At 37.6% G+C, this 19,525-nt stretch overlaps 1 protein-coding gene across 2 annotated transcripts in view; it reads right to left on the bottom strand.

Moving 5' to 3' along the window:
- The window catches only part of ssh1b (slingshot protein phosphatase 1b), a 31,859-nt gene extending 19,787 nt beyond the window's left edge, over positions 1–12,072 (bottom strand). For both annotated transcript variants that reach the window (XM_030149833.1, XM_030149832.1), the window contains exons 1-2: positions 11,654–12,072; positions 5,539–5,576 (exon numbers count right to left, since the gene is read on the bottom strand). In XM_030149833.1, the coding sequence (XP_030005693.1) occupies positions 5,539–5,576; positions 11,654–11,734 (119 nt within the window). In that variant the 5' untranslated portion in view covers positions 11,735–12,072. The remainder of the gene's footprint in view (positions 1–5,538; positions 5,577–11,653) is intronic.
- Between the last annotated feature and the right edge of the window lie 7,453 nt (positions 12,073–19,525).

Here is a 19,525-nt window from a genome sequence, read left to right as displayed (position 1 = left end):
ACTGTCATTGATCCAACTCCATGGGTTTTACTGGGGAATCAATGTTGGAGAAGATGACGGTGTTTCCACAGTAACTACGCAGCCTCTGAACGTCCAAATATGGTCATATCTGATGACCGTGAAAAGATGAAGAACTGTATTTTACACTAATTATTGGATGGATTACATGGATTGAAAGGATTAGTGGATCAACAGGAATTAAACAGTTTAGATCAGTAGATGGTTTAAGTTAAAGGTGGACATTTGGGTCTTTAAGGGTTAAAGGTGGAGGTTTGGGTCTTTAAGGGTTAAAGGCGGACATTTGGGTCTTTAAGGGTTAAAGGTAGACTTTTGGGTCTTTAAGGGTTAAAGGCGGACATTTGGGTCTTTAAGGGTTAAAGGTAGACTTTTGGGTCTTTAAGGGTTAAAGGTGGACGCTTAGGTCTTTAAGGGTTAAGGTAATGCATCCCAAAACCATCTCCTGAAAACATCTAGTTTCTTGGTAAAAGAAATCTCTAAGCTGGGTGATAAAAATCTTTCCAAAACTAAAAAAAAATGTTCATATCATGTTATATTCCACTAGTGCGTTAACCTGTGGAGAACCCTGGTTCACTCACTCACTCACTCACTCACTCACACAGAGTCCCCTTCCCTTTTAAAATATAAGATCTATCATAATAAATGTCAAATTATTATATAACAAGACAAAAAAATAAATAAATAAATAAAATAAAATAAAAGACTAAACGAGGCCAAAACTACGTATAAGAAAAAACCATGACAACAAATACTGAAGGAAAACCAATAAAACAGATGCACCGAGACAAAACCAGACCGTACTGAAGTGTGAATGAGAGGAAAATAAACCCTAAAAACCCAAACTGAAACCACAGATTCCAGCGGTCATTGTTCCAGCGGTCATCGTTCCAGCAGTCATCGTTCCATCCTGGAGGCTCCTGCGTTTACTGGTCCCATAGACCTCCAGGTTCTACAGACTAGAGTGTCTGCTCCTGCTGTGAACTTACATGCAGTAGATGTCCCTGGGAGTCAGAGCAGCTTTCTCCACGATGTGAGGGAACACAGTCAACATCTGTTTATGTGAAGGTTTGACCACCAGGTGCATCCTGAGGCTTCGAAACGGTCCTTAGAAGAACTTAAACAGACTTCTGTAAAATTCACTCTGTCATGTTCAGATCATCGTCCAAGGACATTGTCCCTGTCCTTCACACCTCCTTCAGACTAACGTGTCTCTGTCCATTTGGACGTCTCGGTCCGTGGTCTTCATTGTCCTCCTCCAGTCATCCCTCGGTGTCTGTACGTCTCTTGGTCAGAGCGCTGACTCAGTCACAATAGCATCATTCATCAAAGTGTTGGTAGGTGGAGAAAAGCCCACAGTGCATCAGTGTCAGAGTCCAGGACTGGAAAGGCCTGTTTAACTCTGAGAATGGAGCTTCAGTTAACACTGCACACCAGGACTGAGTCAAAACCACCTCAACTGGACCGGACCACTACAACAATAACAGAAGAACCTATAGAATAAGGGTTTCACTTTGTTTTAGTGCAAAAAAATAACATTGAATTATGATTTTTTAAATATTTATAAGCTATCCAAACAAAATAGATGTGAATAACCTGAAAAATCTTAAATTTCTTAAGAAAAATAAGTGCAATTTTAACAATATTCTGCTTCAACTTATCATTTCTACATGTTCATTACAGATCAGATCTACAAAGACACAAAACATCTAATAACAGACAGAATATGGTTCAAATCCAACTTAATTATCTCTGCCAGGAGGTATTGTGATTGCTTTGCTTTGCGTGTGCACGTGTTTGTTTGTTTGTTAGCAAGATAACTCAAAAAGTTATGGACGGATTTTCATGAAATTTTCAGGAAATGTTGATACTGGCACAAGTAAGAAATGATTAAATTTTGGTGGTGAATGAGGGGGGGGGGGGGGAATCTCTCTCTCTTCGAGTGCTTTTCTTGTTTTCTTTATAAATTTCCACTTGTACATATTTGTTCAGGTTATTCACATATATTGTTAAAGGATAGTTTGTTCATGTAAATATTTTCATAATTTAATGTTATTTTTTTGCACTAAAACAAAGAGAAACATGTGGAGTTGTCATGATTTACAGGCATCATGTCCTATTATTTGTTTCATATTAAACCAAGAAAATTCTTTGTCATTATTTCCAGGTTATTCTGTTCTTATTCTGTTCTTCTACTTTAGATCCCATTGGTCTGTCTGTGGAACCTGAACTTAAACCAGTTCCACATCCTTAACTGTTCATATGTTCAGTGTAAACTCATCCTTTGGGCCAGAGTGGACCCTTTGGTGGGCCAGTTCTGGTCCACGGGCCACCTGTTTGACACCCCTGCTGTATAATGATGATCCAGAGGGAAAGGCGTTCGTCAGTCCGAGGCTCCAGACAAACCATGACACGACTGTTTGTACTGTGGACCCGCCCACAGTGGGAGGGAACAAAGAGCTGCTCACAGCCAGAGGTTTGCTGACTCTAATCATGACTCCTGTGACGTCGGAGCGACTCAACAGCAGCTTTGTGACCCAGAAGGAAGAGACACTATGGACCAGCTCTGATGGAACTGAGTCCAAACAATGACTTTAACACCAGAATTTTCTAGTTGACGACTGTAGAATAATGATACAGACTAATTAATGCGTCAGTCGATTTCACACAGGCCCTGTAAAAGACTTTTACATAAAAGAGATTGTCTAGAACAGTGGTTCTCAGCCTTTTTTCAGTGATGTACCCCCTGTGAAATACTTTTTCAGCTAAGTACCCCCTAACCAGCACAAAGCATTTTTGGTTGAAAAAAATGACTTAAAACAGAGTGCTGTGCCATCAGTGTCTGATTTATTCAACTTTGGAACTCCATTTGTAGTGGTCTCTCTTGAACTATTTGGAAATAAAAAGATATAACTAAAAAAAGAAAGAAATAATTAACTTAATTATAAATAAAGATATGTGCACATAAAAATAATTATCAACATAAAGTGTCCTCCTTTGGGATCGTAGTAAAGATCTGTTCTCAGAAAGAATTACGTTTCAACCACGACTCCATTGTTTGAGTTTTCAAGTGATTGACAGGTGATGCTAGGTGGCATATGATAGGTTGGGTCGAACCATTCTGGTATGGGAGAGACTCTGGGTTTTTAGGATGATGAAACTGAATGGCCTACTGAATATAAAATTCATTTTATGAACTTATATATTTTCCTGAAATATTTAGTTAATTAATTTAATAATTATTTTTAAAGGATTTTTGCATGGATGCTACTTTTTAAATATATTTTAAAATCTCACGTACCCCCTGGAGTGCCTTCACGTACCCCCAGGGGTACGTATACCCCCATTTGAGAACCACTGGTCTAGACTATATAATTACATCCCCCCCAAGAGGGAATGAAAGGGGTGTTGTTTTTGGATTGGATTGTTTCTTAGTTTGTTTACGCTTAATAATAATAATAATAATAATAATAATAATAATAATAATAATAATAATAATAATAATAATAATAATAATAATAATGGATTGGATTTATATAATGCTTTTCTAGACACCCAAAGCGCTTTACATCACTGACCCATTATTCATTGGCTCTCACATTCACACTCTGGCGGTGGTAAACTACATTTGTAGCCACAGCTGCCCTGGGACAGGCTGACAGAAGCTTTATCAGTAAATCTGTTGGTTGAATTCCGAACTAATTGGGTTTATAGATTACCACTGACCCAGAATAGATGTGGTTACAATTTGGTAAAAGTAGGTCAAAGGTCACATTTTTTTAAATAACTTTTTATATTTTTTTCCCATTCACTTATATTCAGTCATTTTCTGAACCTGCTTTATTCTCACTAGGATCACGGAGGTCGCTGGAGCCTATCCCAGCTACTTATGGGCGAAGGCGGGGTTTACCCTGGATGAGTCGCCAGTTCATCGCAGGGCGGAATCGTTGTTTGGATGTTGGTTATGCTAATGAAGCTAACGTCTACTTCATGTCAAACCACAGATAGATAGATAGATAGATAGATAGATAGATAGATAGATAGATAGATAGATAGATAGATAGATAGATAGATAGATAGTCACCGCCAAAGCATTCTGGGTATAGTAACATGATCGTAAGTATATTGTATTCCAAATGACTAAGATCTTCCAAAATATTGGTCCGATCAACCTGCTGTTTTCACTAGTCTGTTCACTGACCAAAAATACATAAATATGACACACTGCAGCAGTCAGCTGTGTACGGACACACACACACACACACACACACACACACACACACACAGTCCACTTGGCTTTTATAACATACATAACTGAAACAACACAAAATCTGTTTTAAGGTCATGTCAATGTTTACACTGTTCTGGTTCCAATGATGACATCACCATATGTACATGTATATAGACAGGATTTTATCAGGACACGCCCACATATGATGACATCACCATATGTACATGTATATAGACAGGATTTTATCAGGACACGCCCACATATGCTGACATCACCATATGTACATGTATATAAACTGGATTATATCAGGACACACCCACACATGCTAACATCAGCACACATTTGATCCAAAAACTCATCACCGCTGCATTAGACTTATTATACATATGTATAATATATAATAGGCCTCAGGGCAGTTTTTTTTTTTGGGGGGGGGGGGCGGTAATGCCCCCATAAACAAATGTCCTGCCCCCTCAAATGAAAGTTTGCATAGTTTCAGGAAGGAAAAAGTAAATGAGCTTCACAACAGACGAACAGGAGTTAGTAACAGGTGTTCAGTTTTACTGTTCCAGTTGTGAGGTAGGCGTGGCATGGACCACACTGCCCCGTATAGACCCCCCCCCACTGAATATGTAGGATAGAAACTGTTCGACCCACACCCCCCCAACATTCCAAAGTGGCAAATGCTTTAGTGTCTGAGGTTTTCCTTGAATGTGTTTGATAGTGAATGTGTGGAATGGACGTATATTCACAGATAAACTGAAGACTAAATATGACACATGTTCATTCAGTCTGTTTAAAGAACATCAGTAACAGTTTATGTCACTGCTGTTTTCTAATCTACAGTTTGTATACCATTATGGCTTTAAACTGGAGGACCTGAGATATTACACTGAGAAGGAGACCTGAAACAAATGTGTGTTTTATTTAATAATCATGTTAAGGCCATTATTTCAGCCTTCTCGGTGTCAGAAACACGTATCAGCTCTAATAGCTGACTGAGCAGAACCTTCAGCCCATGGGTCCATGGTCATGTCATAGTTTTATCTGGGGGGGAGGCTGCTCTTAAGTGTTTCTGTTGCATCTACAGACAAGTACAAATCCAAAGGTGTTTGATCTGAACTAGAACCTGAACTGTGTCATAATAAATAGAACAGAAGTGGCTGTTTTTTTTATACTTTACAGTTTTCTGTCTCATCAGTTGTGGGTCTTTGTAATCAATCACTTTATTAACATGTATATAAATAAATACTGAACTGATACATGAACTATTTTTAAAAAGTAAATCTTACCTCTGATTATTTTTCCTGTCATCATCGCTCCCAAAATCCTGTAAGACAAAGCAGAGGGAACAGTGTTACTATGCATTAGAGGACTGTGGAGGTGAGAGGGCGCCACCTGCTGGTACTTTTATGGTCCTACTATCATCTAGTCACATAAACATCCTATAAAGATGACAGCTGAAACATTAGGATGTCCTTAAAAATGTTAAACATTATTCCTGCCTTTCCCTCCTCACTGGAGCTTTGGACAGATGAGGAAAAGAAGACAGGAAGTGGACATCTGGGTTTTCCAGGACATTTCAGCAGCTGACCTTTAACTACATCAACCACATTTAGAAAATTAGAAACTACAGCATCAGCATGACATTTCAGATCATTCTTAGTGACATGTACGGTCAGATGGTGTGAGCTTCAGAATCTACAGGAACATTTAACCCATAAAGACCCAAACGTCCACCTTTAACCCTTAAAGACCCAAACGTCCACTTTTAACCCATAAAGACCCAAACGTCCACCTTTAACCCATAAAGACCCAAACATCCACATTTAACCCTTAAAGACCAAAACGTCCACCTTTAACCCTTAAAGACCCAAACGTCCACCTTTAACCCATAAAGACCCAAACGTCCACCTTTAACCCATAAAGACCCAAACGTCCACCTTTAACCCTTAAAGACCCAAACGTCCACCTTTAACCTTTAAAGACCCAAACGTCCACCTTTAACCCTTAAAGACCCAAACGTCCACCTTTAACCTTTAAAGACCCAAACCTCCACCTTTAACCCTTAAAGACCCAAACGTCCACCTTTAACCTTTAAAGACCCAAACCTCCACCTTTAACCCTTAAAGACCCAAATGTCCACCTTTAACCCTTAAAGACCCACACCTCCACCTTTAACCCTTAAAGACCCAAACCTCCACCTTTAACCCATAAAGACCCAAACGTCCACCTTTAACCCTTAAAGACCTAGAGCTACTTTAGTGTCAGTTCCCAAACAGATGTTTCTCTGGATTGAACCTTCCTTAAGTGATTTATTAACATTTATTCTAATATTATCCTCTGTCCCGGTCTCCTATGGGACTTGTCCTGGTCTCCTCTGTGTTTGTATGTCTTTTATAAATAGGTGTGTGTGTCTCAGTCAAATGCATAATTGTGTCTCTAAAATCCTTTTGGTCCATGTTCACTGATGCATGACTCAGTTCCTGCAGTAAAACAGTCAGATCCATCATCTCCAAATGGATCCTTTATCCTGATCATGTCTGTAAAACTACACTGAACAAAAATATAAATGCCCCACTTTTGTTTTTGCTCCCATTTTTCATGAGCTGAACTCAAAGATCTAAAACTTTTTCTGTGTACACACAAGGTTTATTTCTCTCAAATACTGTTCACAAATCTGTCTAAATTTGTGTTAGTGAACACTTCTTCTTTGCTGAGATAATCCATCCACCTCACAGGTGTGGCATATCAAGATGCTGATTAGACAGCATGATTTTTGCACAGGTGTGCCTTAGGCTGGCCACAATAAAAGGCCACTCCAAAATGTGCACTTTTATCACACAGCACAATACCACAGATGCCACAAGTTTTGAGGGAATATGCACTGGTCATGCTAACTTCAGGAATCTCCACCAGAGCTTTTGCCTGTGAATTGAATGTTCATTTCTCTACCATAAGCCATCTCCAAAGGTGTTTCAGAGAATTCATGAAGAAGACTGTGCGAGGAAAATGGTGGTCACACCAAATACTGACTGGTTTTCTGACCCCCCTGGACCACCCAGTACAGTAAAAGTGCACATTTTAGAGTGGCCTTTTATTGTGGCCAGCCTAAGTCACACCTGTGCAATAATCCTGCTGTCTAATCAGCATCTTGATATGCCACACCTGTGAGGTGGATGGATTATCTCAGCAAAGGACAAAGGAGAAGTGCTCACTAACACAGATTTAGACAAATTTATGAACAATATTTGAGAGAAATAGGCCTTTTGTGTACATAGAAAAAGTTTTAGATCTTTGTGTTCAGCTCATGAAAAATGGGAGCAAAAACAAAAGTGGGGCATTTATATTTTTGTTCAGTGTAAGTCTGAACTCTGTTGGATTCATAGGGACATGATCGACTCAGCTGGAAAGGAGTTCCATTAAAGGAACTAATCCTTCAGATCAGAAGAACAACAAACATGAGTAAATCAGACATGTTTAGGTGATCAGTTGAACGTTCCATTCACTTCTACATGGAATGGATCAGTGTTCAACCTTCTTAGTTGTCCTTCAAATTGAACATCTGTCCCTCCTCGTAGATTCTACAGCTGATATATTTAATGGATAAATATAGTGTGTTGAACAGATTTACACCAATAGAATCTCCAAGGTGGACAAGAATGTTCTTTTAGATTTGAAAAGTCCAGCCTAATGATTTTACTGGATTTTCCACCATGATATTCAAATGAGTTCAGGTCAAAGGTCATGTTTGGTCATTCTATGGAGCTGGATACAGATTAAAGCAAGGGTCTCAAACATGCAGCCCGGGGGCCGAATGCGGCCCGCCAAAGGTTCTAATGTGGCCCATGGGATGAATTTGCAAAGTGTAAGAATTCCACAGTCAAGGCTGTCGAACTCATTTTTGTTCAGGTTCCACATACAGACCAATATGATCTACAGTAAAATAACAGCATAAAATCCTACAAAAAATAATGACTCCATATTTTCTTCTCAATTTGATATGAAAAAAATATTACATTATGTCTACAAATAATGACAACTTCTAATTTTTGTCTTTGTTTTAGTGCAAAAAATAATATTAAATTATGAAAATATTTACATTTACAAACTATCCTGTAACAATAAAATGTGAATAATCTGAACAAATATGAACAACCTGAGATGTCTAAAGAAAATTAAGCACAATTTTAACAATTTTCTGCCTGTTACTAAGTATTTAGTGTCTTTGTAGTGTGGTTCCATAATGCACATGTAGAAATGATAAGCTGAGGCAGAATATTGTTAAAACTGCACTTATTTTTCTTAAGAAATTTCAGCTTTTTCAGGTTATTCACATTCTTTTTCTTTGAATAGTTAATAACAGTAAGTATTTTCATAATTTAATGGGGTTTTTGCACTAAAACAAAGACAAAAATTTGGAGCTGTCATTATTTATAGGTTATTATGTTATTATTTTACTGGTCCAGCCCACTGGAGATCAAATTGGGCTGAATGTGGCCCCTGAAAGAAAATGACCTTGAGACTCCTGGATTAAAGGCACTATTTCACTATTATATGCATGAATGATATAGAAGTGGATCCAACTGCATCAGAGCTTTGATGGGATTTGGAGGAAATATTGGTGATTCAAGGTGATGTCAAATGGAGCTGAGTTCAACATCTGGAGGTTTAGAGAGCTGGACAAGATCAATATATGGAATCAGAAGATGGATCCAACTAGGAATCAAACAGTCAACTATGTATGAGGAAGTCTAGGACAGTGGGACAGGTAGGGACAGGTAGGGACAGGAAGGACAGGGAGGGACAGAAAGAACAGGTAGGGACAGGAAGGACGGGAAGGGACAGAAAGGACAGGAAGGACAGGTAGGGACTGGAAGGACAGAAAGGACAGGTAGGGACTGGAAGGACAGGTAGGACACTCAGCCTTACCCTGTAGTCCAGGGGGGTCAAACTCAAGTTCCACATTCAGTCCAATATGACCTGAACTGGGCCGAACCAGTCCAATAATAACAGTGAAAAATGTAAAATTACATGATGAAAATGTTTACACTTACAAAGTTTCCTTAAACTGTAAATAACATGAACTATCTGAAATTTCATAGAAAAATCAGTGTAATTGTACCAATATTCTGCCTCAGTTTATTATTCCTACATGTTCATTCTATCGTACAGATCCAGTGGATCTACAAACACACACAACTCTTAATAACAGACTGAATATTGGTCCAGTTCCACTGATTTATATGAAGACAGTTCAGGTTGGTCATATTTTTTGTTAAAAGACAGTTTGTAAATGTAAACATTTTCATGGCATTTTAATTTTTTACACTAAAACCAACAGAAACATGTGTAGTTTGTTATTAATTATAGGATATCCTGGTTATATTTTACCGGTTCTGACCCACTTTAGATCATACTGGTCTGTATGTGGAACCAGAACTTAAATGATTTCAACATCCTTGATTGTTAATATCTTAAATGTAATCCTTTCCTTCCACGGCCCAGAGTGGACCCTGTAGCTGCCCATGTTTGGTCCACAGACCGAATGTTGGACCCCTGACTTCTGTCTTCAACCCCATTAACCCTTTCATGCATAAATTATGAGAACCTTAGTCATGATGTTTTTCCTGAGTGTTTTTATTCCTCTTTAGGCATGAAAACAAAACAATGCAACTGATTTTTTATGAACCTATTTTTCCTGTAGTTATAAAAATATCCACTCAGCTGGACACCATGTATTTAATTTTAGAAGAAAAGAAACATGTATTTGCTGATATACTGTGAGAAAACTTTGAAATAAAAATATTTTTAATGTTGCTAATCTGATGTTTTCTCACATTTTAACATACCTGTATGGAGATAATATGAAAAAATAAATACATAAATAAAAACAAAACAAAACTGTTAATTACAGTCTAATAACACTTAGCTTTTTGTTTTTTACACTGAAACATGTTAGTGCAGATCAGGTTTATCTAGAACAGTAAAGTTACAGTAATGTTATGAATGTCAGTGTATGGGATGATACATAAGCGTCCATTGTGTTGGCTGATGTGAAACTAAAACAACAAACCCACGAATATACACTGTAAAAAAAATCCTGTGTTTTTACTGAAAAAAAACCTGGCAGCTGTGGTTTCCAGAACAATACTGTAAAAAAACACATCCAACTGTAAACATATTTATGGAGTAACATGTAGATTTAACATTTTAAACATGTAGATTTAACACTGGATGTAAATGGACTGCACTTATTCAGTGCATTTTCTACACCTTTATGGTGTCCAAAGCCATCAGGTCAGTTTAGGGTTCAGTGTCTTCCATGGACACTTTGACATATGGACAGTCGGAGCCAGGATTCGAACCACCAACCCTTTGGTTACTGGACGAGCCGTTCTACCAACTCTACCAACCCATTAATTTACAAATTCAAAATGTTAAATTTTTAAATGTTTACTTTTTTATAACTTAAAAAAAAAAAAAAAAAAAAGCAAATAGGCCATTATTTCTACATTATAGTCTTGCAATTTAAACGGCACCACATTGTTTTTCAATTTACAGTTTTATTTTCTAAGAACAATAGAAATACATAATTTCTACATACAAATCTGGTTTCGTTCACATACTCTTTCTGTAAAAACTACAGCTATATTTGATTCAATCGTTAACACAAAAAATCTTTTCAAATAAACAACTTTGCTTTGTATTGTCACTTATAGTTTTTTTTATGTTGCAATTTTGCAACTTTTTGGTGTTAATTCTACAGTCATTTTTTACAGTGTACAAGAGAACACCTTTGAACAGCTGTCCACTGTAGTGAGCACCACGCATGAAAGGGTTAAATCAGCTCTGATTTGGTGTTTGAATCCAAAATAGTGTGAAAACATGTTTAAGACCATCTCTGACAGCATCCGTCTACTTAGTATCACGTGACCCTTAATCTCACTTCCATCTGTGTTTTGGATTTTGTGCAACTTCACACACACACACACACACACACACACACACACACACACACACACACCCTGACTGTAAAACTAGTGCCCCCCCCACCCCTGCAGATACAAGACCAGTACGAAGTGAACCCAAGCTCAGAGCAAAGATGGGCAGGTTCTGCAAAAGGAGCAAAAGGAGGACTTTGTTCTGACAGCTGAAGCCCCCACCCCCACACCCCCACCCCCTCCTCCTGCAGGATTGTGTTTACAAATCCACTGCTGCCCCACTCACATAAACAAGTCTACCCCAGGAACAAAGCAGGCAAAGCACAGGTTTAGAGGACTGAGCCTGGACCAGAGCATGGACCAGCACCAGACACACTACAGGGGGGTCTACAGGGGTCCACAGGGGGGTCTACAGGGGTTCTACAAAGGTTCCACACAAAGACGGAGCCGGCTTTGGTCTTACCTCCCCCGCACTGCTGTTGGTGGTGCTGGATGAAGATGCTGCACTGGGGGTGGGGGACCGCTGCAGAGTCACCAGGGCCATGGTCGGAGGTCTGGAGAGAGGGGATGGGATGGAGCAAGGAGGGAGGAGGAGGAGGAGAAGGAGGGGCCCCTATCCGTGAAGATGCGCCGAGATTGTCTCTGTCACCGGGGAGAAAATGCGTAGTCCGTGCCCCATCCAACAGCGCCTTCCGCCGGGGATGGGCCGGTGCCGCTCCCGGTGCGTCCCGGTCCCTGTGCGTCCGGCTCCGTGCGTCCTCAGCCCGGCGGGGGGAGTCCTCATCAGCAGCGGACACTGAGGACACATGCACCCCGCTTTAGGACGGAGCTGTGCGGTGCCCAGATTTCATCGCCGGAGCGCAGACAGACAAACAAACCGGGGCCTGGTTGGCAGCAGGGCAGAAATGACATGCAGCTCCGGAGGACGCCTCTGATTGGCTGGCCTAGTTTGCGTGTGCGCTGTCATTGGGCCAATGTTGTCAAGGTGACTGGCCAGACTATGTCCTCCTCCTCCTCCTCCTCCTCCTCCCCAATATGAATGTGGAAACAGTCTGAGCACAATAACCAACAGGAAGACATCTACAAACAACAACAACAACAACAACAACAACAACAACAACAACAACAACAACAACAACAACAATAATAATAATAATAATAATAATAATAATAATAATAATAATAATAATGAATAATGAATAATAATAATAACAATAAATAAAATAATAACAACAATGAAAACAACAATAATAATAAAAAATAAATAAAATAAAATGATGATAATAGTAATAATAATAATAATGATAAGAATAATGACAATAATAACAACAACAACAATAATAAAAACAATATAATAATAATAATAATAATAATAATAATAATAATAAAATAACAACAATAATAAAATACTACTACTACTACTACTACTACTAAAAACGACAACAACAACAACAACAACAACAACAACAACAATAATAATAATAACCACCACCACAACAACAACAATGATAAAAAAATTAAAAATTAAAATAAAATAACAACAACAACAACAACAATAATAAAGTAATACTAATAAATACTACTCTGTTCCAGACCCACAGGCTGCAGATGGTGGTCCAAGCAGATGGACTCTAGTCTAGTCTACGTCCTCAGCATTAGGAGATGAGGGACTTTTGGACATCTACTGAGACATGAAACCACATACACTCCACCACAAAGAACATATGACCACTGCTTATAGAAGCAGAAATCATAACCATAGTGTGTTTGTAATGTTGACGAATCTGAGGAGTCTGAGGAGTCTTCACTGCTGTGGATGATGATCTGACAGATGATGGACCATGTCTTTCATCTACAAGCACCTCATTTTTATTGTGGTCAGGGCTGTCGGTCTAATACCACACAACACAACTGCTGCACAACACAATTTATCAACATGGTCCATTTCTTACTGAGAGTTTATTTTTATTTAGTTTCTAAATTCACCAGATCTGATGGTGAACTGAGGCTCTGTTCACACTGTAAGTAACTGTGTCCATATGTGACCTGGATCTGATCTGATACAGACAGTCTGAACAGCACTAATCTGACCCAGACCACTTTCATATGTGATCCTGAATCTGACTCAGACCACTTTCATATGTGGTCCTAAATCTGATACAGATCTGATATTTTACAATGTGACTTCAGTCTGAACAAATCTTTATTCCTCGAAGTATAATACACAGTCAGCGTATACAACAAGGAAAAATAACAACAAATATGGCAGGGGGAAGGGGTACATAATTATAATGTGTAAATCAGATTCAGATTCAGAAAACTTTATTTATCCCATACAGGATATTCATTTGCAGCTTACCACAGACATCAGCCCACATCCAAAGTGCAATGTGACAAACATGAATAAATCAGTGCACAAATACAGAACTATTGAAAGCAACTATGAATAAATGCATTTAAACATCAACAATAACTAATCAATAAATACCAGTGCAGACTAAAGACCCTGTTAGTTCTGCCAATATTTAAAAAAAAAAAAAAAAAAAAAAAAAATCATATAAAATGACTACAATGGCTTCTGTCAGAGTTTAAAAGTGTGATAGCTGAAGGAATAAAAGATTTGGAATGAGTACAAATATTGATGGTTTTTAGAGCCTCTTTGTTTCCATTCATTCATTCATTCATTCATTTTCTGAACCTCCCTTTATCCTCACTATCCCAGCTACCCTGGACATGTGACCAGTTCATCTCAGGACTGAACATACAGAGACAAACAAACACTGTCACATTCACACCTATGGATAATTAGGATTAACCCATTAACCTATCAGTGCATGTGTTTGGATGGTGGGAGGAGCCAGAGTACCAGAGACACAGGAGAACATGTAAACTCCACACAGAAGGGTTGGAATTGAACCCAGGACCATCTGTCTGTGAGGCACCAGTGTTATCCACTGCACCACTGTGTCGCCTGTATCACTTTTTGTACCCAAGTTTCTCTAAAAGCTTTAAATAATGTTCAACATCCTTCAGAAAGTAAATAAAATGTAGTTCTGTTACACAATTTACACTTGTGAATGAAGAATTTAGGAAGTAAGAGAAATAAATTAATAATAAAACAGTGATTTTCTTCCTTTTTGGGGCATCTGTACAAAGTAACTTCTCCATTTTTACTCCAGATGACACAGTGGGTACGGTTACGTGATGTTTTTTAAATCTGATTTATTTTTCCAGAAGAAATTATTTCAGAACTAGAGTATTTTCTCTTCTGTTTACATGGAAATGTTACACCTGAATAAAGGTTTACATGAGGTATTAATGAGGTAGATCAGTGAGCCAAAGGGTTTGCGCTGCAGTGCTCACGTTGCCTTGTTCTCACAGCCCTTCTGTTAGCTTAGCTTAGCATAGTCACTGCATTTCCATGGTCACATGTAGCCAGTTTTTTAAAGGTGATTTGTTGTCTTTTGTAAGTGATTTTCTTAAATCCAATTCTCCCTAATTATTTTTTTAGATCCGCGATTTACTGCACTCATACAATCTTGGGACTGTTGTGTTGACGGAAGTTGGAAAATCTTTTTGTTGGAGGGATGCATGCGCTAAATTAGCTTTGCTTTAGCGTTTTAGCTTTGCATTAGTTTTCATTTCCCAAGATTTTCTTCCTGCAGTAAGTCACATGGCCATGATTTGAGCCTCAATTTGTGATCATATTGACCCCACCGGACTAAAGGAATGATTAGGGAGAACTGAATTTCACAAAATCACTCGTAAAATACTACAAATCACCTATAAAAGCCTGGCTACGTCTGACCATAGGAATGAAGCCATTATGCTAAACTAGGCTAAGCTAAGCTAACGGAAGGGCTGCGAGAACAAAGCAATCAGTGCACTGCAGTACAAACTGATTTACCCACTTATCGAACTCATTAGTGCATGACAAATGAATGAATAAAAAAAACAAATGGTGAACTCTTCCTTCAGGGTTTTCCAGGCTGGTAGATCCCATCAGAATAGCCCACTGGAACGGTTTGGGTTGACTAGACTGCAGTGCATATTCTTCCACCAGCGCAGAATGTGTGCGTCATCGCGACAGGACAAGACAATGAGCATGCGCAGAATGGAAGGAATAAAGTCCAAACGGAATAAAGGGTTTACATGTCCGAGGAATAATTTTGACCGGAATAAAAAGGGGATTAAACCAGTGACTTTATTTGGATTTAAATTTAATCCAAACTATTCTTTTTCAACTGGAATAAGGTGTTTACATGGTCATCTGAAATAGGATCTAATGTTTATTCAGATTAAACCAGGAATAAAAGTTGTCATGGAAACGCACAGAGTGTGTGTAAACCCAGTGGATCATAAATCTGCTGAAGTCCATCCACAGTTTGTTGGTGTATGAACGATGCCAGAGGAGGAGCAGCTCCATCTGTGGATGACAAGGTTATAATAGTTGTGGATTTTTCATTATAGTTTAGTTTATTTAATTTTGACTTTTTTTTCTCTAATACAGTTAGTTTTAATTAGTTTTTAGAGCAGGTTTGCTCGTTTTTATTAGTTTTTATTAGTTTTTATTTTCTTCTAAATGCTTAGTTTTAGTTTAGTTTTAGGTTGTTTTTTTTTGTTTGTTTTTTTTTTTTTTTTTTTAAATATCTTTTCTCTTCTCCATCATATTCAAATAAATCCTATCCAGGACTCTGCTGCTTTCTCCCAACTTTAGTCTCCATGTTTCCAGGTAGAGTGGGGACGAGAAGACGACTCTAAATGACAAGTGACCAGAAGGGATGGACCATTAACTATCATATGGTGCCATTAGCTAAAATTGCTCAAGTGAAACACATCGATTTCATATCAATCCAACATTGATAAAGATGAAAATGAAGGGAATTTTATCCATACTTTTTATCTGTTTTAGTTTTGTAAGCACACAATACAGTTTCAGTTAGTTATCATTTTTTCTTTTACTTATAGTTTTTATTTATTTCAGTTAATGAAAATGTTTTTACAATTCTAGTTTTCGTTATTTTGTTAGTTTTCGTTAACGATAATAGCCTTGGTGGATGGACCCACAAATACTAGTTTGTCTGTTTGGGATTTCAGCATGTAGTTTTTTAGCAGGATAATCTGTGTAAATAACCCTGAAGGATCCTTCTTTAACCTGATAAAGTATTTATGAGGAATCATCTGAACTTTCATCCAATCAATAACATCAACAAAAGGATTCCAATATGATAAACATATGAGGCAGAGATTGTATGTTTATGAAATAATGTATGTATGTTTCTGTGGATGTTTCTATGAGAAACAGAAGATCAAATAGAAACAGATCTTTCCCTCTGGTGAAGCAGTGACACCCCACAGGAGTGTTACCTCTGTAAACACAGTGTGTGTCTGTGTGGTCACGTATTCCGTCAGGACGTCTTTAGTGCATGTGGGTCACTTCAGGGTCACATTCAGTTCAGACTCAAAACTGATACATGTCGCATTTAATGTGGAATATGAACCAACACACACACACACACAAAAAAATCAGATTTGACCCAAAAATCTGAACTGTGCGTTAGACCTGCTGTGGGCGGCAAGGTTATGATAGTTTTGGATTTTTCATTATAGTTTAGTTTTATTTAGTTTTGACTTCTTTTTCTCTAATTCAGTTAGTTTTAATTAGTTTTTAGAGCAAGTTTGCAAGTTTATATTAGTTTTTGTTTTTTTCTAATTGATTAGTTTTAGTTTAGTTTTAGTTTTTTTATATCTTTTATCTTTCTCACCGTCATATTCAAATAAATCCCAGACAGGACTCTGCAGCTTTCTCCCAACTTTAGTTTCCATGTTTCCAGGTAGAGTGGAGACGAGAAGACGACTCTGAATGACAAGTGACCAGAAGTGACGGACTGTGAAGTGTCATATTGTGCCGCTAGCTAAAATTGTTCAAGTGAAATAAACTGATTTCATATCAATCTGACATTGACAAAAACAAAAACGAAGGGAATTTTATCCATCATTTTTATACGTTTTAGTTAGTTTTGTAAACACACAATACAGTTTCAGTTAGTTATCGTTTTGTCTTTTAATTATAGTTATTTATTTCAGTTAACGAAAATGTTTTTTCAATTCTAGTTTTTGTCATTCCATTAGTTTTCATTAACGATAATAACCTTGCCCCAGGAGTGTTACTTCTGTAAACACAGTGTGTGTCTGCGTGGTCACGTATTCCGTCAGGACGTCTTTAGTGCATGTGGGTCACTTCAGGGTCACATTCAGTTCAGACTCAAAACTGATACAAGTCATATTTAATGTGGAATATGAACCAACACATACACACATCAGATTTCACCCAAAAATCTGAACTGTGCATTAGACCTCCTGTGGTGGGCAAGGTTATAATAGTTTTGGATTTTTCATTCTAGTTTAGTTTTATTTAATTTTGACTTTTTTTTCTCTAATTCAGTTAGTTTTAATTAGTTTTTAGAGCAGGTTTGCTAGTTGTTACTAGTTTTTGTTTTTTTCTAATTGATTAGTTTTAGTTTAGTTTTAGTTTTTTTATATATCTTTTATCTTTCTCACCGTCATATTCAAATAAATCCCAGACAGGGCTCTGCTGCTTTCTCATAACTTTAGTCTCCATGTTTCCAGGTAGAGTGGAGACCAGAAGACGACTCTAAACGACAAGTGACCAGAAGTGTCAGACCGTGAAGTGTCGTGCGGTGCCGCCAGCAAAAATTGCTTGAGCGAAATAAATTGATGTCATATCAATCAGACACCGACTAAGATGAAAACAAAGGGAATTTTATCTATAATTTTTATACGTTTTAGTTTTGTAAATGCACAATACAGTTTCAGTTAGTTAGCGTTTTTTTCTTTTAATTATAGTTTTTATTTATTTCAGTTTACGAAAATGTTTTTTATATTCTAGTTTTGGTCATTTCGTTAGTTTTTGTTAACGATAATAACCTTAGTGGGCGGAGCCTTAGTTAGTTGGTATTTACAGTAGAGACAGTAAAGGCCACTGCTGTAGTCCAGGGTACACACTGGTATGCAGCCTATACCTATTTATTTTTCAGTCGTATACCCTCTTCTAAATCCCTGATGTGCTCCATTCAGTCGTATCTGAGCCAAATTGTCATGACCCGCCCACATCTGCCATGTGTAAAGGACTAATGTCCAATGTATGCATGCTTCTTTGAGTGTATATATTATGTGATTTATCTATGATCTCATAAAGTGAAAGTCAGTACAGACTAAATCAGACTGGACAAAACTAAATAAATAAATAAATGAATAAAATAAAATAAAATAAATAACTAAATCAGACTGGATGGCTTTAATTAGTAACAGACCCAGGGTTTATTATTGAAATAAATAAACTTTTTTTTTTTTTTACCAAAAATGTTTATGTAGAAAACAAGGACAACAGTCTGTAAAATGTTGGGTTAAATGAGGGCTTTGAAAGTAACTGTCATCCTGCGTCATAACTGTGGACTGATGACCCTGTCCCTGTCTTCAGATGTGTCCTCTAAACAGACCCTCTACAGCAGGGGTTTCAAACTCATTTTAGTTCAGGGGTCACATGCAGACTAATATGATATAAAGTGGGCTGGACCAGTAAAATAATATAAATAATAGCACAAGAACTTATGAATAATGTTGACTCCAAAGTTTTCTCTGTGTTTTTGAGTGAAAAAAGTAAGATTCTGTGATGAAAAAGTTTACATCTACAACTGTACTTGAACATACAACACACAAGAAAAATAAGTGCAATTTTTACAATATTACACCATAGTTTATCATTTATACATGTGCATTACAACTTACAGATCAAAATGGATCTACAAATACCCAAAACATTTAATAACAGGCAGAATATTATTAAAACTCCACTTACTTCTATTAAGACATTTAAGGTTGTTCATGTTTGTTCAGGTTATTTACTTTTTTTTGTAAAAGGCTAGTCTGTAAATGTAAACATTTTTGTATAATTTAACTGTTTCTTTTTTTAAGTAAAACAAATAGAAAAATTTGCAGTTTTCATTATTTATAGGTTATTATGGTAGTATTTTACAGGTCTGACCCACTTTACATTGAATTGACCTAAAATCATTTTAACATCCTTGATTGTTCATAACTTCAGTGTAATTTTTGCAGTTCACAAATTCATCCCATGGGCCGGATTGGACCCTTCGGTGGGCCGGTTTTGGCCCCTGTGCTCTACGGTGTCCATCAGTCCCTCTGCTGTCTCTAATGCACAGGTGACAAACATGCTGCCCGGGGGCCAAATCCGGCCCGCCAAAGGGTCTAGTCCGGCCCCTGGGATGAATGCGTGAAATGCAAAAATTACACT

The sequence above is a fragment of the Sphaeramia orbicularis genome, chromosome 12, assembly GCF_902148855.1.
Source record: "Sphaeramia orbicularis chromosome 12, fSphaOr1.1, whole genome shotgun sequence".
NCBI classification, from domain to species: domain Eukaryota; kingdom Metazoa; phylum Chordata; class Actinopteri; order Kurtiformes; family Apogonidae; genus Sphaeramia; species Sphaeramia orbicularis.
This window is presented reverse-complemented; position numbering and strand designations above follow the sequence as displayed.